This window comes from Pollicipes pollicipes, unplaced genomic scaffold, assembly GCF_011947565.3.
Source record: "Pollicipes pollicipes isolate AB1234 unplaced genomic scaffold, Ppol_2.1 Scaffold_7262;HRSCAF=8765_pilon_pilon_pilon, whole genome shotgun sequence".
Lineage (NCBI taxonomy): Eukaryota > Metazoa > Arthropoda > Thecostraca > Pollicipedomorpha > Pollicipedidae > Pollicipes > Pollicipes pollicipes.
The window spans coordinates 23,078,710-23,104,137 of NW_023597055.1; the positions used below are offsets into that span (position 1 = coordinate 23,078,710).

The 25,428-nt window shown below is 58.0% G+C and overlaps 1 protein-coding gene across 1 annotated transcript in view; it reads left to right on the plus strand.

Moving 5' to 3' along the window:
• Window positions 1-25,428, plus strand: part of LOC119113591 (uncharacterized) — a 66,275-nt gene continuing 40,847 nt past the window's right edge. Inside the window, exons 1-7 of the mRNA XM_037237882.1 lie at window positions 1-122; window positions 10,327-10,404; window positions 13,264-13,385; window positions 18,847-18,957; window positions 19,996-20,070; window positions 22,284-22,409; window positions 23,232-23,329. Coding sequence (XP_037093777.1) covers window positions 90-122; window positions 10,327-10,404; window positions 13,264-13,385; window positions 18,847-18,957; window positions 19,996-20,070; window positions 22,284-22,409; window positions 23,232-23,329 — 643 coding nt within the window. The 5' untranslated portion in view covers window positions 1-89. The remainder of the gene's footprint in view (window positions 123-10,326; window positions 10,405-13,263; window positions 13,386-18,846; window positions 18,958-19,995; window positions 20,071-22,283; window positions 22,410-23,231; window positions 23,330-25,428) is intronic.

A 25,428-nucleotide genomic window follows, 5' to 3' on the forward strand; every position in this document is an offset into this window, starting at 1 on the left:
TGGCAACCCGTGCAGTGATGTGATGACGTCACCGGGAGGCCTGAGTGACGCAGTGTTGTGACGTCACCGGGCGCCTAGAGGAGACAGCCATGTCGAGCGGGATCATCCAGACGCTGACCGAGGTGAGTCATGGTTGCCCCTCACCCCTCTTACTAGGCCTCCACCTCCCTCCCACTCTCCTCCCTGTCTCCACCCCCTCCCTCCTACTCCTCTCCTTCCCCCTCCCTTCCCTCCCCTTCTCTCCTCCCTCCGTGTCGTGCTCGCCCATTCGTCCAACCATCATTGATCGTCGGGTGACGTTTAGCAGCGGAGGTGGACCGCGAAACTCCTGTAGGTTTAAAACGAAACACCGGCGGTAGACGAGTTTACATTTAGCCACAAGAAACTCCGTGCCGAAGAGGCTGCACTGCGCCCGGCTTCATCTGGCCACGCGTACCAGGCTCATCTCATCATCTGTCGGGCGACGATTCACCACTGTGCTCTCGATGCAGCGACACGCCGGCCGTCGAACGCGTGCGGTGGAGATGTCGGAATAGTGAGTTTTGTTCGCTACTGTCTCGCTGCTTATGGCAAGAACTCACCCGTGTCTGTTTCCCCCCATTGTATTAGCTATAAAATCCACCAAGTTTCGAATGTACGCGACCCAGGCACATAAGATGACATAAATTGGAAAATAATTTGATACCTGGGCCTCTACAATGTAGCTTCTGGTTTTGTGTGAGGTTTTATGGTGTCGACCGGAGATACTTGTCGGTGACGCGCTTAAGCGTCAGAACTGAGCGGATGGGATTAATCAAGGCAGTCGACGCGCCCTACAAGCCGCAAACGAATGAAAAATAGAATAAATGATTAATAAATAAATAGACATATGCATATATGCATATATATATATATATATATATATATATATATCCCCGATCTCTCCTCTCTCTCTCTCTCTCTCTCCTCTCTCTTCTCTCTCTCTCTCCTCTCTCTCTCTCTCTCTCTCTCTCTCTCTCTCCTCTCTCTCTCTCTTCTCTCTCTCTCTCTCTCTCTCTCTCTCTCTCTTCTCTCTCTCTCTCTCTCTCTCTCTCTCTCTCTCTCTCTCTCTCTCTCTCTCTCTCTCTCTCTCTCTCTCTCTCTCTCCCCCTCCCCCTCCCCCTCCCCCTCCCCCTCCCCCTCCCCCTCCCCCCCTCCCCCTCCCCGTCTCCTCTATCTCTCCTTTCATCTACCTTGTTTCTATTTTCTCGCCAGCCTTCGATTAAGTCTTCACCTGCCACCTGATAACGTGTGACTGTGTGTCCCCGTTTGGCCACTGTCGGTGGTTGGCATCGACCGCAGCATAAATATCCATGTGTCGCCACAAAATTGTCCTAATGCATCACACGGCGTTGGCCAGTGTTGATAATGCACCACACGGCGTTAGTTCCAGCGCGTTCTGTTAAATGCACTTTACGCTGGTAGGTGCAGTATGCGCCGCACATATTTCGCTGTTTGGGTGTTTTGGTGTCCGTTCTGCACAAGCCGAAAATTCTGATCCTTTTTTAGATTGAGGCCGCTCAAAACCTTCTGAAACATATTGTCTGTGTTGCACTTCCAGCAGGATTCCGTGCTTTACGGCAACGTTATTCGCAGATGAGGCAAAGCCAAACCTTTTTCGACTCCCCCTCCTCACTCCCCCCTCCCTGACAGAATCAAGCACTAGTGAGGAAATGTTGCGACGTAGCAAAGGTGTGCATGCAATAGCGATGCTTCTGTTCGTTTGGGAGTTATAACTTGGACTGCATAATTGACTGGTCGGCCGACGCAGCATTGTCGACTCACTGACGCCACATGATGACGGTGGACGTCCATTGCCCTATGGAATTAACGGTCGGCCGACGCAGCATTGCCGACCCACTGACGCCACATGACGACGGTGGACGTCCATTGCCCTAGTCGATCCCTGTCGCCTGCTGTCCTGTCCGCCGCCGTTTTTTGTCTAGACTGGAAGTCAGCCCCGGACTCTTGGGAAAGTGCGGCGGCGTGGCAACTTACGTGGTAACGTGTGTGTTTTGTGCCGGGGCTTTCGCATACACAGTCTGGCTCAGCGCTGGGCAGTTTGTGTGTGTAAAGATCGTTTTGTTGAAATCTTATAACGGTGTTGCAGGTAACCTCTTTTTGGATCCCTTTCACACTGGTTCGGGCTGATTGTTTATTTTTGTCAGGGCTGCTCTGACCATTTTCATTAACAAAGAATGTCCTTCACGTGTTTTTTTTCGGCGTTTTGAGTTTAGAATCTCACGCTAGGTGATCGGTCTGCAATATACCAGGAGATACTAGTTGAACGACTTCGTAGTACAAACACTGGTTATATTGACAGTACTCGACGTTTCAAGCTTAACTTACATCACGAGTGAAAATCATTGAGCAAGGCTGAGAAGAAAAATACTAACCAACCAAGACGCGTGGTTTAAAAAATACTCCAAATCTGTGTAGACACTGTGACAAAAAACTAAAAAATAAGGAATCATTCAGGCTCAAATATCTTCACACCTGACATGCGGCTCTGCACTGGAAGTTACACGAAACGCAAGCGACTAAGCCGGAAGATTACGATGACCCCTGGCAGGATGACCCGTGCCGAGTAGTAGGCTCAAGCGTTACTTACCACCATCATCAGCAAGCACTGTCCGAACCTGCCGCACGTCCCAGGAAGTCGATGCTCACGACGTGGCACACAGTAATACACGGCACTGCTGGGGCTGTCCGGGGTCCAGGGCAGGTCAGTCCGGTCGAGTAGCGGCGGCGCTGAAGCACGGCCAGGACGGGAGGGGTCTCCTCGGCCTGGCGCCTGGGAGGCGTTGTTCGCCCCGTACAGTATCGGGGTAGCTCTGGAGGGGACCACCTCCCGAGGGAGTGTGTGGCCATCTCCCATTTGGGATCTGATGTGGGTGGAGAGCCTCGGTACCGAAACTGAATGAAACCACTCTGTGTATGGTTTTTTCAAACCGTCCAAAACCGAGGCCCTCCGAAATGAAGACGGACCGCGCTCGGTTCCGGGCGCAGGGCGGAATCAGGTCCACCTGCTCCACGGATGCTTTGCTTCGCGCTGTGGTTGACTGGGAGATGGTGCGATAAAGGTCGAATTCTCCAACGGTGTCGACGCGACACGGACTGGGACGGCCGCTGAGTTTGTGTATGACATGATGACAGGGGGTCGAAAGCGAGACGTGAGCGTGCCAATGACAACCACAGCACACCAAACCGAGAAGTTTTCTCCAGGCATCAAACTGCTCTGATCTTCAGAATGTCGGGGAGAAGGAGATGGTCCCGGGCTTGAGAGTACATGTAGCCACCGTAGCGAGCCGGATCACGGTTTATGAGGGGGGGGGGGGGGGAGGCAATTAGATGCCCACGAACAACGTAATTATCACGTTCAACCTAACTAATCCACCCTCAGACGTTCATGTTGGCTACGCCGTTGTCATTGAGTGCGTGGTCCCAAACCTATGCGCTTCTCCCAGCGTCAGCGTTTCGGCCACACGAAACGGCACTGCCGGAACAGACTATGGCAAGTGTGAGCATGAAGGGAACCAGTGCGACGCTGCGCAGTCCTGGTGTGTGAACTGTGGCGCTGGTCAGGCACCTCACACGACCTTTGATGGAAGTCGTCGGACATTCATGAACGAGGAGGAAATCAGCTCCCTGAAAACCGCCAAAAACATCCAATCTCGCGAGGCACGACAGCTGTGTGAGACAAGTGATCCCAGGACGTCCTACGCAGAGAAAGTCAAAAGTTCAGCGCCGCAGAATACGACCACCGACCAGATGTCAGCTCTTCGGCTCATTCTGCTCCTGAAGTCTTACGGACTCTCAGTGGTGCCGGCAGGGCAGTCGACTGGCGGCTGGCCTGAGCCCTTTTATTGCATTGCATTACACGTTATCAGGTCATTCCGCAGTATTTCTTCTTCTATTTTTTAATTTATTTATGCTGGTTTTACACATTATTTATTATATATTTTGTTTTTATATCTATTATTTTGATTAGGCTATTTTTAGACCTTCATCAACAGGTTCATCGACAGTCACATGACAAGTATAACGCAACACGAAAATACATATGCAGGAGGTTGAGAATGGCAGGTAGGTACTTTGAATAATATCAAGGACACGGGTCTTAAAAGTAGAAAAAATATAAGCCCGCAATGTCGGTGCTGATGACACTCTCGTTGCAGATACACCCAGCCCGGTAGGCGTATGCTCGCTTTCCATGGTTCGTATGCGAAAAAGGGATAAATGACTAGATTGATGCATTATGCGCTCGGTGATTTGTGGTTGTAGTAGAACCGAGAACCTAGAGTGTCTTGTTTCCCCTGTCTATCAATAGCCTGTGTAAAAGGCATGTATCGAAGAAGTCAATAAACTTTTGGGCGCTAAGCCAGCCAAACCGTCGTAGGACATTCGGCACACGGTCAAAGTTATATCGTCCGGAGATCACCCTAACTGCGAGGTTAAACACTTTGCAAGTTCACAACAGCCGTGCTGTTCGCGCCCCCTTAAACTTGAGCGCAGTAACGAACATGGTAGAACACAAGTGCGTCAATTATGCGTGGCAGAAGGTTGGCAAGTAGAACGTGCTTTGCATTTAAGAGAGCGACAAGAATGCCAACACAACGCCTATCGACATGGCTCACGCGCAGTTCCCAGAACAGTGCAGGATCCATGATCACGCCTAAATTTTTACACTATCTCAGCGTCAGAGAGGCTTATCCATAAACATGACGGTGGGTGACTCACGCACCTGGCTCAGTTAGCGCCTGCCTTCATGGAGTGAAAGCTACGTCTCACCAGCGCCATCATGCCATGTTGGGGAAACCAGGAGCACGTGGTGTCCAGGACCGTCTCCAAGGATTTCCGGAGATCTGACAGCCTGCTACGTGGTCTAGTGGCGGCGACCTGTGTGTTGTCACCATAGTGGGCCACTGTTGCACGGAAGCTCTTGATTTGAAGTGGTATATGGCAAGTGAGGTCATTGCTGGTTATATTATGTAACAAAGGGTCGAGGCACGAGCCCTGAAAAGTGCCGATAGTGATGTTAAATGGGCTGGAAAGCGTTTTTCCCACTCTTATTCGCTGTGTGCGACCCTCCAGATAGTTCTCGAACCATCCGGTGGAAATTTGGAGCAATTGGATTTTCGTGAGAAGGGTAGAGTGGTCCACCACATAGAAAACGGCTTAGTCTATAACGGCCAGGTCTAAACGGCTAGGTCTATAAGTGTAAGTGGTTCGGCTAAGGCCTGGCCCCCAAACGTCCTTGGCTCTCTCCCGACGCCAGCCTGTTCCCGGAGTTCCTATAGACTCTGCGGTGCCGGCCGGGCAAGCGGCTGGCGCCCTTGGCTCTCTCCCCGACGCCAGCCTGTCCCCTTAAGTCTTATGGGCTCTCAGTAGGGCTGGTGGGACAGGCGGCTGGCGCCCTGGGCTCTGTCCTCGACGCCAGCCTGTTCGGCAGCCGCTACGCTGCTCACTTGCGCTGTGTCGCTGTCGCCTTCTGGGGTGGAGAATGGAACGGCGGTCCGCGGTCTCCACCGGCACCCGCGTGGTCCGTAGTCTCCACTGGCACCCGCGCGGTCCGTGGTCTCCACCGGCACCCGCGTTGTCCACGGTCTCCACAGGCACCCGCGTGGTGCGCGGTCTCCACCGGTACCCGCGTGGTGCGCGGTCCCCACCGGTACCCGCGTGGTGCGCGGTCTCCACCGGCACCCGCGTGGTCCGCGGTCTCCACCGGCACCGTGTCCGACGCTCCGCTGCCCTCGTCCCCCTCCGTTTCGGACACGCCGCTGTCTTCGTCGCCTTCGACGCCCCTGGCAAGTGAGTGGACGAGCGGTAGAGACGGTGAAGCGGCACGAGGGGATGCCGAGCGGCGCGCTTGGCCGAGCTCGGGCGTGCTAAGGCGACAAAACGTCTGTCCGGCGCAAACAAAGAGCTCGTCCCTCAAAGATACACTCCAGCGCCCAGGAGGCCGATGGGGGCCCCGCTGGTCTCCATACGTCCGGTAGAGGCCCACCGATGGGCCCTTACCCTCCGCCGTCCGGGACCGGGTACGCTTACGTGAAGCGTGCCCCAGCCGGACCCCGTTTCCAGCTGACAGAGGGAGTCACAGGACTCGTCCCAGGGTGGGGCACGGTGCTATAGAGTTGGTCGTAGCTCTTGACCTGAGGCGTCTGGCCCTGCAACTGGCACAGCCCAATTCGTGTGACCCGTGTCTGGTTTTGTCTTGACATTCCTCACCGCCTTTTCATTGCACCCTTTTTCTGGCGTTTTTACATTGGAATTGTAGAGGAATGAAGGCGAATACCCTCGCTCTTCAGGCAGTCGTCAGCAAGCTCATTCCTGAAGCTGCAGCGCTGCAAAAGACGATGCTAGCGTCTGAAGATTGCTGCTCGTCGGAGGGGTTGATGATGTTCCGCAACGACGCGTTGACACAGAGCGCTTGTCACCGGCGTGCGCTTGCAGTTCACCACAGCGTGCCAGCCGGGTCAGACTTGCGCTTCACGCTTCGAGCTGCGGCCGCGCGACTTATCCTGATCACCGACACATCACTGTTTGTTCGGCGTACGTTCCACCAGGCATCGCCTTTCCATCGGCACACACGAGACGCTTGCCATCTGAGATCTCTATCCATTACCCCTGCATCCAGGCGGCTTTAATGCACATCACACGGCATTGTGGCGTGGCATTACGAATACTCGCGGGAGGACTGGTGAGAATTTTACCCATGGTGCTTCAATATGTATTTTAAACAGAGGAGCGTGTACACGTGCTATAGTATCATCCGGTCTGACGTGGGTGTTGTGCTACAGGCGTGAAATGTGAACTGTATAATTTTGAATTTAAAATAGATCAAATTAATTTGCTTATGATACCTTGTTCGTAATAGAGATGCGCGTCACGCTATTATCGATACGGATGACAAGCCGTGAGTGTTCACCAGAGCATTCTTTTGATATATGTGTTTTTGATACATGTCTCAGGTCGCTACCATCCGTTGTCGAATTTTTATGCTGTTTTTTTTGTATTAAGAAATGGCGCTGAAGGATTGTTCCTTGACAATGTGTCTGGCGTCGAACTTGGACATTGGACAACTTGGAACTTGCACTGAAACTGTTGAGGAAAGGGACCGGGGAGCGTCGCAAATTGCACATCTCGTGAAAGCTAAACAATTTCTTTCAGAACGAGACTGTCCCATTTTGGGGATGCTAGTATGCCTTAGGCTAGAACGCGACACGTTAACGCCTTGTTGTAAAGTGCATTTTATTGCTCTGTTTCAGTGGTCGGGGGCAGTTTCGCAAACTTAGTTTCCGGGGGTGACCACACGTTGCGGATAGGGCAGTGACAATTAGCTTCCTTTCTCGGACGCTTATTGAGCGCATGCGCCTCAAGCTGCATCACCGAACCCGCGTTACCAGTGCAATCATCTCGTAATTCCCATTAAGCATTCGCGATGTCAGACGACGTCCGGAGCCGGATCTTCCTTTCCGTCCTACGTTACCGGCCTCCGTCCGGCCTATCTCGTCTGAAGCCTGCTGGCAGCTCCAGCGTGCTGCTGAAAATCAGCCCGTGGCCGCCGGCCCGCCGGCATCCGTGGCATCCGTGGCCGTCGGAGATGCGTGCCGCCGGCGCGCTTGTGCGGTGCTCGCCGCTGCCGTCATCGGGTGCTGATCCAGCCTCCCGCCTCGGCCGGCTCAGGCGCCCCAGGCGCATTAGGCCTGCACGTCAACGTGCGTCAGAGACGGACATTCAAAGGAAGGGTCGCATTGTCCCTCAGGCCACCTGAATTGCTGTCGTCCGTACGCAATTTGCGTTTTCAGCGCACTTTAGACATATTTCTCCCACCCATGCTTGCCTCTGCGGACATTTAACCGGCGTTGCTGGACCCAAGCCTTCAGAGTCGCTTCACAAGCCCCGTCTCACGCTTGTGCTTGTGTTGATCTCCAGCGCGACCGCTCCCGGGCGCCAGGGTAATAAAACCGAGGACTTGCCGTGGGTAGTGGCTCCGGAAAGTGGACCTGACGACCTCCGTTGAACACTCGGCCTGAACTGTCGGATGGTTACCACGAGAGACTCGGCGCTAATCTCATGCAGGCCCAGGGCAGCGACGTCATGGGCGGTCTGGGTTCTCGTTCCCGCCTCGTGATATTTTTAGTGGCCCTGCGTGCAACCGGCAGTATTTTTTCTGGCGGCAGCTTCACCGGTGTGGCAACACTAATGATCATCACAGCCACGTGCGTCGATAAATAATCATACGATTATTATAGAAGTACTCGATTATCTCTGTCCACCCCTCTCTCCCTCCCCTCTCTCTCTCTCCCTCTCCCTGTCCCTCCCCTCTCTCCCCTTGTCTCCCTTCGTCCCGCTGGTCGCGCGGCTGACGCACGCTGGCACGGGCACCCGGGCTGATGCGCGTGTTGACGCGCTGGGCCCGGCGTGACACGGCACTGAGCCGCGCCCTGGGTCACTGAGCTGGGTCGCGCCCTGGTCACGGGGACTGGAGCGGGGACGGCCAGACGGCGGCCGGCTGCTGGGCTGGACCGCGTCCTGGTCACGGGGACTGGAGCGGGGACGGCCAGACGGCGGCCGGCTGCTGGGCTGGACCGCGTCCTGGTCACGGGGACTGGAGCGGGGACGGCCAGACGGCGGCCGGCTGCTGGGCTGGACCGCGTCCTGGTCACGGGGACTGGAGCGGGGACGGCCAGACGGCGGCCGGCTGCTGGGCTGGACCGCGTCCTGGTCACGGGGACTGGAGCGGGGACGGCCAGACGGCGGCCGGCTGCTGGGCTGGACCGCGTCCTGGTCACGGGGACTGGAGCGGGGACGGCCAGACGGCGGCCGGCTGCTGGGCTGGACCGCGTCCTGGTCACGGGGACGGAGCAGGGACGGCCAGACGGCGGCCGGCTGCTGGGCTGGACCGCGTCCTGGTCACGGGGACTGGAGCGGGGACGGTCAGACGGCGGCCGGCTGCTGGGCTGGACCGCTCCCTGTTCTCGGGGACTGGAGCGGGGACGGCCAGACGACGGCCGGCTGCTGGGCTGGACCGCGTCCTGGTCACGGGGACGGAGCAGGGACGGCCAGACGGCGGCCGGCTGCTGGGCTGGACCGCGTCCTGGTCACGGGGACGGAGCAGGGACGGCCAGACGGCGGCCGGCTGCTGGGCTGGACCGCTCCCTGTTCTCGGGGACTGGAGCGGGGACGGCCAGACGACGGCCGGCTGCTGGGCTGGACCGCGTCCTGGTCACGGGGACTGGAGCGGGGACGGTCAGACGACGGCCGGCTGCTGGGCTGGGCCGCGCCCTGTTCTCGGGGACTGGAGCGGAGACGGTCAGACGACGGCCGGCTGCCGGGCTGGACCGCGTCGTATCCACGCTCGGCCGCCCCTGCCAGGGCCAGTGTATCTGACACCATCTGGGTGAACTGTCTGGTAATGTGTCGTCGGGATGACTGGTGGGGTGATAACAAGTCGGCTCGCAGTTCAGGCCTTTACCAGATCTTCCGGGTGAGGCTCGGCGCGCGGGCCGTCTCTCATGTCCGGATGATGGATCGTGTGAGAGAACTTTGTCACGAGGGAGGCGAACACAGGCCGCGGGAATTAGGTCTGTCAGTCGTCTGGGGACGGCGCACTGCTCCCATGCAACAGACCTGCTCACGCCAGACCTCCCGCACAAACTGAAGTCCGGACACGGCCGCTGTCTCTTGGATGCGTCTGTCGGACATCAAAACGCGCTGCCACAGTGCCGGCTAATCGGGCCAGCGCGCTGACAACTCGTGACGGGGGCTGGGATATGGTCGCCGGCACGCGCACGTCCCACGCACTGCCCGGCTCGGCCGCGCCTGCCGCCGACTGCCGGTCAGTAGCGACCCTGCGTCGGGGCTTGGCGCATGCGAGGTCGAGTTGTGCTCCGGACAGGGCGGCGCCGGGCGGCCGACTGGCCCAGCCGTGGTGACTGACGCACGAACCCACAGGCCCAGCCGTGGTGACTGACGCACGCGCCCACCGGCCCAGCCGTAGTGACTGACGCACGCGCCCACCGGCCCAGCCGTGGTGACTGACGCACGCGCCCACCGGCCCAGCCGTAGTGACTGACGCACGCGCCCACCGGCCCAGCCGTGGTGACTGACGCACGTGCCCACCGGCCCAGCCGTAGTGACTGACGCACGCGCCCACCGGCCCAGCCGTGGTGACTGACGCACGCGCCCACCGGCCCAGCCGCAGTGACTGACGCACGCGCCCACCGGCCCAGCCGTGGTGACTGACGCACGCGCCCACCGGCCCAGCCGTGGTGACTGACGCAATCGCCGGATGTGTTTCAGCGCGAGCCGGTGCGGTTCGAAGTGGCCACGGAAGGCCTGGACGCTGCCGAGCTGCGCCTCGTCAAGCAGATCCAGCAGGTGAGTCCAGAGGGGGGAGGCGGCGAGAGCACTGGTCAGGGTCAGGGTCCGATCTCCAGCTGTGTCCAGCGGAGGAGGGCAGGGGGACCACCGGCCATGCTCAGGGTCTGCTCTCCAGCTGTGTCCAGCGGAAGAGGGCAGGGAGAGCACCAGCGGTGCTCAGGGTCTGCTCCCCAGCTGTGTCCAGCGGAGGGGGGCAGGGAGAGCACCAGCGATGCTCAGGGTCTGCTCTCCAGCTGTGTCCAGCGGAGGGGGGCAGGGAGAGCACCGGCCATGCTCAGGGTCTGCTCTCCAGCTGTGCCCAGCGGAGGGGGGCAGGGAGATCACCGGCCATGCTCAGGGTCTGCTCTCCAGCTGTGTCCAGCGGAAGAGGGCAGGGAGAGCGCCAGCGATGCTCAGGGTCTGCTCCCCAGCTGTGTCCAGCGGAAGAGGGCAGGGAGAGCACCAGCGATGCTCAGGGTCTACTCCCCAGCTGTGTCCAGCGGAGGAGGGCAGGGAGAGCACCAGCGATGCTCAGGGTCTGCTCCCCAGCTGTGTCCAGCGGAGGAGGGCAGGGAGAGCACCAGCGATGCTCAGGGTCTGCTCCCCAGCTGCGTCCAGCGGAGGAGGGCAGGGAGAGCACCAGCGATGCTCAGGGTCTGCTCCCCAGCTGTGTCCAGCGGAGGAGGGCAGGGAGAGCACTAGCGATGCTCAGGGTCTACTCCCCAGCTGTGTCCAGCGGAGGAGGGCAGGGAGAGCACCAGCGATGCTCAGGGTCTGCTCCCCAGCTGTGTCCAGCGGAGGAGGGCAGGGAGAGCACCAGCGATGCTCAGGGTCTGCTCCCCAGCTGCGTCCAGCGGAGGAGGGCAGGGAGAGCACCAGCGATGCTCAGGGTCTGCTCCCCAGCTGTGTCCAGCGGAGGAGGGCAGGGAGAGCACTAGCGATGCTCAGGGTCTGCTCCCGAGCCGTCAAACCGATGTAACGCTAGCACTGAATCTGGCCACTGTGTTTCACGGGAAGGGTCTGGGTTAGAATCGTTCCGTGCCCTGGAAAATGGGACTGTGCTGATGTGACAGCGTAAAAACTAATTCATGTCGTCAGACTGAGTCGCCGGGTTTGCCTGGAGTTGGACCATGCTGATTGTCTTCAGCCATACCCGGTCCGTGACAGCCCAGCGTCAGCTCGTCCTTCATACAATGGCCATCATCTATGTTGTGTATGAACATTGCTACAATGTAGTGTAAATGACAGCCTATACACATTTGTCGTGTAAATACCAACACCAGGTGAGGACGATTCTTTGGAGAGTTATCCTCTCTGATATGATATGACGTGATACTGAGGCCTGGTCTGAATCATTCACTGAGACAAAGTGAAATGTATATTGCTTAACCAGCCACCTACCACCTCAGTGGTAGTCTCACGTCTGTACACGTCCGTCAGCTCAACCGCGCGGGCATTGTTTCGGCGCCGTGTGCTTCAGCCTGGTTGTTTTGATTGGCAGCGGGTATGCTGTTTCATTTGTTTTCCGGTGCTATCGCGAGTTTCGTGACCGTGGTCTGGGATCTGTTAGATCAGTTGTCATGGTTTGGGATTCGTAAGATGTATTGTCATGGTTTGGGATCCGTTAGATCGGTTGTCATGGTCTGTGATCCATTAGATCGGTTGTCGTGGTCTGGGATCCGTTAGATTGGTTGTCATGGTTTGGGATCCGTTAGATGTGTTGTCATGGTCTGGGATCCGTTAGATCGGTTGCCATGATCTGGGATCCGTTAGATGTGTTGTCATGGTCTGGGATCCGTTAGATCGGTTGCCATGATCTGGGATCCGTTAGATCAGTTGTCGTGGTCTGGAATCCATTAGATCGGTTGTCATGGTCTGGGATCCGTCAGATCGGTTGTCTTTGTCTGGGATCCGTTAGATCGGTTGTCATGGTCCGGGATCCGCTAGGTCGGTTGTCATAGTCTGGGATCCGTTAGATCGGTTATCATTGGCGGGAGCCGGTTCTTCCTTCGCGTCAGTCGGATCACTGCCGCCGCTGCCGCCGCTGCTGCCTCTGCCGACCCAGTCCGGCAGCAGCCTCCCCCCCTCCCCCCCCCCCTGCTGGCGGCTCGCCGGCCTCAATGCCAGATTGCTATCCTTTTGCGCGGCTTCTGGCTGATGTGTTTCGAATCAGGATGGATGTTGGGCGCTGGGGCTGTTCGACCTCTGTCGACCTCCGGAAGCGGTCGACGCCGGACCCGTGCTACAGCGCCGGGCTTGTACAGGAGCACCGGGCCTGTACAGGGATGCCAGGCTTGTTTAGGGGGGTCGTGCCGGTACAGGGGTGCCGGGCTTGCTTAGGGGGGGGGGGGAGGGGCCTGTACAGGGACGCCTAGCCTGTACAGGAGCGCATGGAGCTGAGAAGAGGGCGATGTGTGTCGGCCGCTTGTTCTGAGGGGTGAAGGGGGATGATAATTGGGAGCTGTGCTCAGGCGAAGAATATGGCTCGGCCACGCTGAGAGGAATGTTGAATGTCCTGAGGTACGGGGCTGAGGGGATTGTGGAACGGTTCGTTGGCCTTGATGTGCAATGGTCGGTTGTGGTGAATGTGTTTCAGTGGCCTTCGTTTCCTGTAGCTGGGTTATGTAGCCAGATGGCAAGAGGAGGCTTTGTGCCTCTGAAAGAGACACCCATGATCCAATGTGCGTGCGGCTATGCCCGAATTGTGGGAGAGTTTCTGTACCACTACGATTAATTTCTAAATGTCCGTGTGCCTGTGCACACCGTCTTTGTTTGTTTTTTTGTCCTGCTAAATACATCCGCCCAGACGCCAGAGGAGGCATTGTACTGCCAGACCACGCCATTCCCGTGACCCCGCGCGTGTGCCGCCGCACGCAGGTGGCGGAGGAGGCGCTATACCACTGGAAGACGTTCCCGCTGATTCTGCCTCCCCCGGTGGCCGTGCAGCACCGTGACGTGGACTCGTCCTCGCTGGCCCGCCGGAAGCCGATCGTTGTCAGGTGAGAGCGGCACAAGGGCTGGAAGGGGGGGGGGGGGGGTGAGGCGCCCGCACCCCTGCGGCGGCCTAGCGCCCGCACCCCTGCGACGGCCTAGCGCCCGCACCCTTGCGACGGCGCGGCCGCCAGCGCGCCGCCGCAGGGGTGCGGCTCGTCCACCGCTGCCACCGTGATGTGGTGCTATTGGGGATGGTCAGGGCCTCGTTTTGGCGGATGGATCTGCTCTGTGACGCTCTAACTGTGATCTGGTGTCGTTATGGTGGACAGGTCTACTCTGTGACGCACTAACTGTGATCTGGTGTCGTTATGGCGGATGGGTCTGCTCTGTGACGCACTAACTGTGATCTGGTGTCGTTATGGTGGATGGGTCTGCTCTGTGACGCACTAACTGTGATCTGGTGTCGTTATGGTGGATAGGTCTACTCTGTGACGCACTAACTGTGATCTGGTGTCGTTATGGTGGACAGGTCTACTCTGTGACGCACTAACTGTGATCTGGTGTCGTTATGGTGGATGGGTCTGCTCTGTGACGCACTAACTGTGATCTGGTGTCGTTATGGTGGATAGGTCTACTCTGTGACGCACTAACTGTGATCTGGTGTCGTTATGGCGGATGGGTCTGCTCTGTGACGCACTAACTGTGATCTGGTGTCGTTATGGTGGATAGGTCTACTCTGTGACGCACTAACTGTGATCTGGTGTCGTTATGGCGGATGGGTCTACTCTGTGACGTATCAACTGTGATCTGGTGTCGTTATGGCGGATGGGTCTACTCTGGGACGTATCAACTGTGATCTGGTGTCGTTATGGTGGATGGGTCTGCTCTGTGACGCACTAACTGTGATCTGGTGTCGTTATGGCGGATGGGTCTGCTCTGTGACGCACTAACTGTGATCTGGTGTCGTTATGGTGGATAGGTCTGCTCTGTGACGCACTAACTGTGATCTGGTGTCGTTATGGCGGATAGGTCTACTCTGTGACGCACTAACTGTGATCTGGTGTCGTTATGGTGGATAGGTCTGCTCTGTGACGCACTAACTGTGATCTGGTGTCGTTATGGTGGAAGGTCTACTCTGTGACGCACTAACTGTGATCTGGTGTCGTTATGGTGGATAGGTCTACTCTGTGACGCACTAACTGTGATCTGGTGTCGTTATGGCGGATGGGTCTACTCTGTGACGTATCAACTGTGATCTGGTGTCGTTATGGCGGATGGGTCTACTCTGGGACGTATCAACTGTGATCTGGTGTCGTTATGGCGGATGGGTCTGCTCTGTGACGTATCAGATGTGATCTGGTGTCGTTATGGCGGATGGGTCTGCTCTGTGACGCGCTAACTGTGATCTGGTGTCGTTATGGTGGATAGGTCTACTCTGTGACGCACGAACTGTGATCTGGTGTCGTTATGGTGGATGGGTCTGCTCTGTGACGTATCAACTGTGACCTGGTGTCGTTATGGTGGATGGGTCTGCCCTCTTACGTATCAACTGTGATCTGGTGTCGTTATGGTGGATGGGTCTGCCCTCTTACGTATCAACTGTGATCTGGTGTCGTTATGGTGGATGGGTCTGCCCTCTTACGTATCAACTGTGACCTGGTGTCGTTATGGTGGATGGGCCTGCTCTGTGACGTATCAACTGTGACCTGGTGTCGTTATGGTGGATGGGTCTGCCCTCTTACGTATCAACTGTGACCTGGTGTCGTTATGGTGGATGGGCCTGCTCTGTGACGTATCAACTGTGACCTGGTGTCGTTATGGTGGATGGGTCTGCCCTCTTACGTATCAACTGTGATCTGGTGTCGTTATGGTGGATGGGTCTGCCCTCTTACGTATCAACTGTGATCTGGTGTCGTTATGGTGGATGGGTCTGCCCTCTTACGTATCAACTGTGACCTGGTGTCGTTATGGTGGATGGGCCTGCTCTGTGACGTATCAACTGTGACCTGGTGTCGTTATGGTGGATGGGTCTGCCCTCTTACGTATCAACTGTGACCTGGTGTCGTTATGGTGGATGGGCCTGCTCTGTGACGTATCAACTGTGACCTGGTGTCGTTATGGTGGATGGGTCTGCCCTCTTACGTATCAACTGTGATCTGGTGTCGTTATGGTGGATGGGCCTGCCCTCTTACGTATCAACTGTGATCTGGTGTCGTTATGGTGGATGGGTCTTTGCTGTGACGTACTGGCTCTGATCTGGCGCCCTTATGGTGTATTGGTCTGTTCTGTGACGTATCGATTGCGATCTGGTGTGACGTATCGACTATGACCTGGTGTCGTAATGGTGAATGGGTCTGTTCCGTGACGTATTGACTGTGATCTGGTGTCGTTGTGGGTGAGTGTTCTGTGGCGTATTGACTGTGATCTGGTGTTGTTGTGGTGAATGGGTCTGCTCTGTGACGGATCGACCGTAGCCTGGCGCGTAGGTGGGAATGGCTCAGTGTGTTGGGAGGAGCGGCGTGAGTCTTAAGCCCGCCGTACGCTCGCCTGTTTTTCGTGCGTTGCGTTTCATGTGAAACGAAACGGAACCGGAAGGTGAAAGAGCAACCGACATCACGTGCACCTTAAACAATAAATCACCGGCAACAAACGTTATCTAGTCGAGATAGCAGACAATGGTGCGGCGTTCAAGACTGGGGTTTTAAGACGCGCCGACTTCTATGGTCATTTTGCGGTCGCAGACAGGAATGCGTCTCACAGTAATTCCCCGTGAGGAGCGGAAGCAGTTGTCTGAAATTCAAGTTTTTATCTGCCAAGAGGCAGCGCATCCTGCCATCTCGTGCGCAGGGTGCAGCCCGCCGCGTTGGGGAATCTCATTGGTTCTAACGTTTTGCTACTGGTGAGTTCCGTTCCGCCTCGCATCGTATCGAAACGCTGCGCAGCGAAAAGTAGTCAGTAGGAGACGACCTTTGTGGTGGGAGAGGTCAGCCACGTGACGCCCCGACTGCAGGCGGCCGGCCTCGGTGTCTGCAGGTCGTAGCCGGCTGCTGCAGCGGTGCGGGCTGCTCATCTCGGTCACTAGACTTGTCCCGTCCTGTTGTCTGGACTTTGCTCTTGGTAGCAGTACTCCTTGTCATTAGGCTGGCTGAGCACAGCACAGCGCGACACAGCACATTACAGTACGGCACGGCACGGCACGGCACGGCACGGCACGGCACAGCGCAGCGCAGCGCCCATCCCGCAAGGCTCGGCGAGGGAGCCGTGCCGTCTGCCGTGGAAGCCGTGCCGTCTGCTGCGGGAGCCGTGCCGTTTGCCGTGGAAGCCGTGCCGTCTGCTGCGGGAGCCGTGCCGTCTGCCCTGGAAGCCGTGCCGTCTGCTGCGGAAGCCGTGCCGTCTGCTGCGGGAGCCGTGCCGTTTGCCGTGGAAGCCGTGCCGTGTGCTGCGGGAGCCGTGCCGTCTGCTGCGGAAGCCGTGCCGTCTGCCGGGGAAGCCGTGCCGTCTGCTGCGGGAGCCGTGCCGTCTGCCGTGGAAGCCGTGCCGTCTGCTGCGGGAGTCGTGCCGTCTGCCGTGGAAGCCGTGCCGTCTGCTGTGGGAGTCGTGCCGTCTGCCGGGGAGGCCGTGTCGTCTGCTGCGGGAGTCGTGCCGTCTGCCGTGGAAGCCGTGCCGTCTGCTGCGGGAGTTGTGCCGTCTGCCGTGGAAGCCGTGCCGTCTGCTGCGGGAGTAGTGCCGTCTGCCGTGGAAGCCGTGCCGTCTGCAGTGGAAGCCGTGCCGTCTGCTGCGGGAGTCGTGCCGTCTGCTGCTGGAGTCGTGCCGTCTGCCGTGGGAGTCGTGCCGTCTGTTCCGGGAGCAGTGCCATCTGCTGCGGGAGCCGTGCCGTCTGCTGCGGGAGCAGTGCCGTCTGCTGCGGGAGTCGTGCCGTCTGCCGTGGGAGTCGTGCCGTCTGTTCCGGGAGCAGTGCCATCTGCTGCGGGAGCCGTGCCATCTGCTGCGGGAGCAGTGCCGTCTGCTGCTGGAGCCGTGCCGCCTGCTGTGAGATCCGTACCAGCTGCCGTGAAGGCCTTGCCGTCCGCTCGTCCCACCATCGAGCCGTACCGTGGCGTCAGGGCCTGCTCCGCCTCGCCGGGGCGACTTCGTGGCGTGCTTCTATTTGTTTGAGGACGGCACAACGATGAGTCACGGCTGGCTCAGTCCGACGATTGTCACGATAGGGCTCTGTTTGAATATGGCATGGCGGCGAGTCATGGCCGAGGAACAGTGATTGTGGTCGTGAGATGGGCGAGGAGGAGGGGACGAGACACTGGCCATGTGAAGTCGTGTTCGAGTGCCGGACGTATTGTCATTGGAGATTATAAAATTGTCCAGGTTCTGAGGTCGTGAAGGGACGCACGCCGTGTGCCCCGTGCGTGTGTGTCCGGACCGAGGCTTTGTTAGAGTCGCGGTAAACTCGGCAGTTTGGCGCCGTGTCGTTGTGCGTTTGAACTGAGATGGAAAGTTAGCGAATTTTCCCTGAGCTTGTTAGTCGCGCTGCCAGTTGCTCAAATTTAAGTTTCCATCATCTCCTTATAGCTCTGTCCCGAGCTCCCCGCGTTTGGGCGCACAAGTCGATTTAATGTCCTTGATAATCTTACTGCTGTGGTTCTGCACCTTGTACAGTGTTTGCCGTTGGCGGCCGTGACTCAGTGTCTTTGCATTGATACGTCACGTGACTGTCTTGGTTCTGCGCTGCGGATGCGTCCGTCATTGAGGAGTCCTGTAAGCTTCGTGATTCCCGGGGCCCCGCCTCGTCTGACATTGCGTTTCATGGGATTGTCTCGTCGCCGAACCCTGTAGCGCGCCCCTCGACTCTGTGTCATGTTGCTAAGCTTTGACCTCGTCGTCATGGGACTCTACCGCACTGCTGGGCTCTGTCGGACACTGCTGGACTGCTGAATTCTGTGCCGCATCGCTGGACTCCGTGCCGCGTTGCTGGACTCTATCAATCGCTGAGCGCTGTGCTCCGTTGCTGGACCCTGTGTCAATCGCTGGACTCCTTGCCGCATCGCTGGACTCCGTGCCCCGTTGCTAGACTCTGTAACGCGTTGCTGAACCCCATATTGTGTCGCTGAACTCTGCGCCGTGTCACTGGACTCGGTACAGTGTGTGACACTTCTTCCCCTGCGACAGGGACCTGTTCGTGGTAGAGTATGTGACACCTCTTCCCCCGCGACAGGGACCTGTTCGTGGTACAGTGTGTGACACCACTTCCCCTGCGACAGGGACCTGTTCGTGGCACAGTGTGTGGCACCTCTTCCCCCGCGACAGGGACCTGTTCGTGGTACAGTGTGTGACACCTCTTCCCCACGACAGGGACCTGTTCGTGGCACAGTGCGTGACGCCTTCCCCGCGACAGGGACCTGTTCGGGATACAGTGTGTGACACCTCTTCCCCCGCGACAGGGACCTGTTCGTGGTGCAGTGTGTGACACCTCTTCCCCGCGACAGGGACCTGTTCGTGGTGCAGTGTGTGACACCTCTTCCCCCGCGACAGGGACCTGTTCGTGGCGCCCTGCTTCGATGAGCTGGAAGCGGTGGCCCTGGACTCTGGCGGAGAGCCGCGGAAGCTCAGCGCCAAGCAGCTGGCCTCCGTGCGCGAGTCCGGGTAGGTGGTCTGGAGCCGGCACGTCGGCTATATGTCAGCCTTGGGTCAGTTGTGGGTCACTGACTGTCAGTTATAGGTGGACGGCGATCTGCCCAGACCTGTCTTAAAAGGTGGCCACAAGCTTAGACATGAAAAGTTGCTCAGCGTGTCAGTTCAGTCAGCGGCTGGCTGGCTGGGGAAGTGTTCGTGCTCGATGGCGATAGCAGTACGGTGGAGATAAACCCAGCACTGGCGGCTGGCCCGGACCCGTGAGGGTGGTCCTGAGCTGGCTGGCCGCAACCGTGCCGCGTGCCGTCCGTGATCCCCTCCTGGCACTGGCTGTCACGCGGCGGCCCCTTGTACCGACTGTTAGCTAGCCCGTGCACTGGCCCCTGGGCCCGGCTTTGCCGACTAACCACTGCAGCGAATGCCGCCCGGCCAGCAACCCCGGGCCGCGGCAGGCCCCCTCCCGGCTCGGGTATTGCGTGGGTGCATGGTGACATCACCTGACCTGATCTGAAGTGACCTGTGACGCGTGGCGCGTCCGGCGGGCTGGGGTCACATCGGGTCACGGGCCGCGCTCGGTGGCGGAGGCACAGGCGAGCAGCGCTGAACACCAGGCGTCGCTGAGCATATCGGAGAAGAGAACATAAGAGAACATGGCGGATCAATGCGTAGAAACACATCTCGTGTTAGTTAGCATGGAGGTCCGAGGTATCACTTACTTACACCTTGCCATCAGCTGTGAATAGTGAAGACTGTTATACTACCGTCCCCTCCCTCAAGGGTTTCAGAGGCTAGCAGGATTAACATTACCTTGTGGTGACGCTGGATGGGGGTCTTCCCGCAGGAACATTTCTTGCATACGTGTCTTCACAGTGTCGTTCAGAGTATACCACGCTTGTGCTTTTTGGGCCCGGAAATGTACATGGATGAAATTGCCACTCTTACGTAGTAAAGACTTGTTTTGGCGGCCCGCCGGACGTTCCGGTCGTGCTGCCACCTATGATCGACGGCAGGAGCTAACGGTTCGCTGCCATCCCTTGGGGGGCACCGCAGCAGCTGCAGCAAGGCCAAGGCGACGCCCCGGCGCCGGCTAACCGCGCAGCAGCTTCGTTCGATCCGGCGGCGCGGGTAGGTCACGGCCGCCCGAGGTCGAGGTCACCTGTGGGTCAAGGTCACTGCTGACTGTCTTCTGATCTCTCGCTCGCAGCACGAGCGGCCTGCTAGCTACCTCTGCATGCAGTCGTGATGTGGATGCACGGGCCGTCGGGTGCATGTCGGGGTGTCGTGTGGCGGCCGAGCCGTCTGGATCCTGTGACCCTTTGTGTGATAGTCGGGTTGCCACACCCGGAGCGCCGTCTCGTGCCGTGGCCTTTCCGCTGCTGGTGGTTCGACCGCCCAATGGCGGCGCCGACCTCGGCGGCTGGGTCGACGACAAACGGCGGCTCGTCCGTCGCCATGGCCTGGGCAGAAAACAAAAACAAGGCGGGCTGACAGGGAGGATAAATTCAGGGGCATTTTTCTTGGTAGGAGGGTATTCCTGGGAACTGATTCCTTCTCTCTGGCGATCTAGCATTTGGATTCGCGCGGAGTTATCAAAAAGTGGACTTATTCGTAGTTTGTTGGGGTAGCTCTCCGGTGATTTATTCTTGTTGAGTTTCTGGGGTATCTTTTGCGTTATTTTGTTGCACCCGTTTCCTTCATACGCTGGTCTGTAGATCTATATGTTCTAGTGGAGCGCAGATTCGTTTGTAATTGTCTCGATTCCATTTTGACAGGCGTGTGGGTATTGTATCTCGCGCGGTCACGGTTTCGCCTGCATATACGCCCAAGCACGTAATCGCATGCGTTCCGTGTTTATTTCACGATGCATGTGACCGTTGTGACTGAAACCGGTACCCAGCACTCGCTGGTCGCTGGTCGTCGTACGCTGGTTTTCATGGAAAGCAAATACATCCGGTGCTGAATTTGGGACCAAGGACGTTTCCCGGACGAGAATTGAGCTCCAACCCTGAGCCGTGGTGTCTACATGAATGTGAACGCGGACGCACTAGGTGTCTCGCAAGACCCAGCTGCGTTTATTATGGCTATGAGCGCGAAAGCCAGCCTCTCATCTCTCTCTCTCTCTCCGTGTACGCCCCCTCCCCTCTCCTCACCCCCGAGTGGCCGCTTCTCACCGCTAACGGCCCCTTCTCACCGCTCACGGCCCCCGCGCACCGCTTTCGGCCCTGTTTTACCCTGAAAGGCCGTTCTCACCGGCCGCTGACGCTGTGTTAGGACTGCAGTGCGGTATTGATCCCGGCGTTTGCTTCTGTGATGCCATAACCTCAGTTGCCATAACCTCACCGCAGTGAATTCGCTGTTCTGTGTGCCAACTTTGACGGTGTCTGGACCACGCGTTTCAAACTGAGTCGTTTTCGCTGGTTGGCTGGTCGTGTCTCGTCCGCGGCAATCATTGCCGCACTTGTCGCTCGTCAGCTTCTCGTGGCTGCTGAGAACGGCGAGTCCGTTTCGATGGCCGGGAGGCGCGCCTCGCCGTCATTTCACAGGAGTGACCACACACTGGGCCGATCCACAGCCGCCAGACGGCGGCGCTACCCTGCCGGATCCGTATCACTGAGACTCCGTTCATACTATGCACTTAGTGTGCTCTTACTGCAGGCCAGCCGATGACTGCGGCGGTTTCGTCGAGAGCAGAAACCGCTGACGCCCCCATCCAGGCCGGCTCCGTTCCTCCCCCGTCCCATGTTCCATTCAGTGGACTCGCCGTTTGGCCGATTCGCGCTGAGGTTCACGTGCCGGAGGAGGGGTTCGGCGAGTCTGTGTTCTACGTCCACACTCCCGCACTAATCCAACGAGTTTGTTTACATGGAGAGGCTCCTGTGAAAATCGCTTTGTTATTGCAAGCTTCGCCCGGCTTCCACCAGCATACGTCGACACTCCATCGACGTCGTTGTACAGACTCGCCCCCGCGGATGTTCCAGCGAGTGGACTCTAATAGGCGTTCCAGTAACTTTAAGCTGTACTCTCGTGCGCGTGGCTGGTGACCCCAGCTGGTGTGTCTGGCCGACTGGCTGGCGGCATGAAGTTCCAGCGCTGAAGTCATGACTGACCTTCCGTTGGCTCCCACGTGCGGCACGTGGCTTTGACTTGGTGATGGTGACTGTAAGCTGGCGCTGATCCATTGACTCCCATGTGCGACACGTGGCTTTGACTTGGCGATGATGACTGTAAGCTGGCGCTGATCCATTGACTCCCAAGTGTGGCGGCACATGACCTTGACCTGGTGATGGTGACTGTGAGCTGGCGCTGACCGCCGTCTGCGGTGCGGACGGGCGTTGCAGTGAGTTCGAGGTGGAGTCGCTGAACTTCGCCGGCCAGGTGCACCGCTGGCGCCTCTCCGAGCTGCTGCAGAAGGGCACAGAGCGCTCCTACCTCAGCTACCTGGACGATCTGGCGCTGGCACTCAGGTGAGATGGTGTTGACTACCTGGTGCTGGCGCTCAGGAGAGATGGTGTGGACGAACTGACGCTGGCGCTCAGGTGAGATGGTGTGGACGAACTGACGCTGGCGCTCAGATGAGATGGTGTGGACGAACTGACGCTGGCGCTCAGATGAGATGGTGTGGACGAACTGGCGCTGGCGCTCAGATGAGATGGTGTGGACGAACTGACGCTGGCGCTCAGGTGAGATGGTGTTGACTACCTGGTGCTGGCGCTCAGATGAGATGGTGTGGACGAACTGACGCTGGCGCTCAGGTGAGATGGTGTGGACGAACTGGTGCTGGTGCTCAGATGAGATGGTGTCGACTACCTGGTGCTGGCGCTCAGATGAGATGGTGTGGACGAACTGACGCTGGCGCTCAGGTGAGATGGTGTTGACTACCTGGTGCTGGCGCTCAGATGAGATGGTGTGGACGAACTGACGCTGGCGCTCAGGTGAGATGGTGTGGACGAACTGGTGCTGGTGCTCAGGTGAGATGGTGTGGGCGAACTGGTGCTGGCGCTCAGGTGAGCTGCTCGCACCGTTCTCTACTCGCTGCTGGCCCCGTCCCGCCCTCGCTCCCGGCTGTGTGTGCGCCCACCCTGCACCGGCCCTCCAGAATGATGAGACAGTCGGCCATCGAGTGGTGTGTGCAGGTACTTAGTCTTTGGCATTGCCAAACAGTGTTGAGAACCGAGACCAGATAATGTTCCGGGGATGCGGACCGAACCCACGACCCTCTATCTGGAGTCCACGTGCTTCATGGGTTCACCGGCCGCTCTGAGAACGTGCGTCGGCCGTGTCGGCAGGTTCCTGATCATCACGGCGCGCGGTCGCGTGGGCTCCCACTTCTTCTCGCTGCGCCAGTCGCTGCGCGCCCTGCTTCGAGGTCTCGTGCTGCTCGTCGGTGAGTGCCAGTCAGGGGTCGTCCAGCGGGCTCGCTGTGCCAGCCAGGGGTCGTCCAACGGGCCCGCTGTACCGGTCAGGGGTCGTCCAACGGGCCCGCTGTACCGGTCAGGGGTCGTCCAACGGGCCCGCTGTGCCGGTCAAAGGTCGTCCAGCGGGCCCGCTGTGCCGGTCAGGGGTCGTCCAGCGGGCCCACTGTGCCGGTCAGGGGTCGTCCAGCGGGCCCACTGTACCGGTCAGGGGTCGTCCAGCGGGCCCGCTGTGCTGGTTAAGGGGGGGGGGGGGGGGCGAGACGCCCAGCGTGTTGCTAAGGCGGGCTCCGCGCGCAAAGGTGCTTTTCAGCATTGTTGCGTGTCTTCTTCCGCCACGGCCGCTTTTGCCCCCGAACTTCTGTTTTGAATGCATGTAGGGGCATAGGGATGTCTTATTTTGGTTTCGTTCGTCGGGAACACGAAACAAACCGTGTGATGACCTAAATCCGTCGCACGCACGTACCATGAGTGGGCTGTTGCGCAACATCTCTTTTCTGAGATATGACTTGAATCGGTGATAAGTGAAAAGCAGAAGTATGCTAATGCTGGTCGACGAAGCCTCTGACAAACACTCTTGTTAAATTACACCTTATTCGTCAAGGTTCAATGTTAGCGAAAATCGGAGGCAGTATCAATATCTGCGAGCAATGTTGACACCATATTAGATGATTTTGACAGAGGGACGGTCTTTAACAATAGTGAGGGCAGAATCGGGAGAAAACGTTCGTCGAGAGGCCAGGAAGACGTTAAGAAAGCGGTATCTGTCATGCTCAATGCCGTACCATTCTGTACCATACATGCTGTGCCATGCCATGCCATGCCATGCCATGCCATGCCATGCCATGCCATGCCATGCCATGCCATGCCATGCCATGCCATGCCATGCCATACCATACCATACCATACCATACCATACCATACCGTACCGTACCGTACCGTACCGTACCGTACCGTACCGTACCGTACCGTACCGTACCGTACCGTACCGTACCACAACACACGATACCATACAATTTATTGGAGCAAATCCTTACAATAGCGGCTTTTATTGGCCTATCTTCGCACGAGAGGATTGTGGAAATGAACACGCGGCCAAATCACATAACCCCTACACAGTCAGTAAAAGCTTGATTACCGCCGCAACATCCTCCCGCGAACACTAATCAGATCAGATCAGATCACAGAAGAAGCGGGAGTGCGTCGCAGCCCAGCGAAACTGATCTTCAAGGGACATCCTGCCCTAATGGCATGCGGCACCTCCATTCAACAGAGACGTGTGCAGTCAACAGGGAGAACGGATCACTTTTTCAAAGCAGATTGCGGAGGACGCTGATACACACGAGACTCCTTCGCAATGCGGGGTTCACCCAGAGAGCTCGTCGCTGCTTAGACTGAAAGGTCAGCGCGCAGAACCGCTGAATCCGGGCTTCTGAGCCTTTAGGCATGTCCGGGAGACACCCATACGCGGCAAAAAACCTCACCTCTTGGCCTGCATGAAACTGTAAGCAAGGTAGGACCAATTTAGACAGTTTGTGCTATTTGGATAAATCGGGAGTAGCTCTGGGCTTTGCTCTCAGCATGTGTAGCCTTCTGTGAGCTCATGTTCGCCTGGGCAAAAGGTCAGCACGCAGGTCCGCAACAGCTCGGTCGCTGGACCCCAGGCATATCTGGCAGGGGGCCCGACAGAGCGAGGAGCCTCGGTCTGTGGACCCCAGGCATATCTGGCAGGGGGCCTGACAGAGCGAGGAGCCTCGGTCTATGAACCCCAGGCATATCCGACAGGGAGCCCGACAGGGCGAGGAGCCTCGGTCTGTGGACCCCAGGCATATCCGGCAGGAGGCCCGACAGAGCGAAGAGCCTTGGTCTCTGGACCCCGGGCGTATCTGGCAGGAGGCCCGACAGAGCGAGGGGCCTCGGTCTCTGGACCCCAGGCATATCCGACAGGGGGCCCGACAGAGCGAAGAGCCTCGGTCTATGAACCCCAGGCGTATCTGACAGGGGGCCCGACAGAGCGAGGAGCCTCGGTCTCTGGACCCCAGGCATATCCGACAGAAAGCCCGGCAGAGCG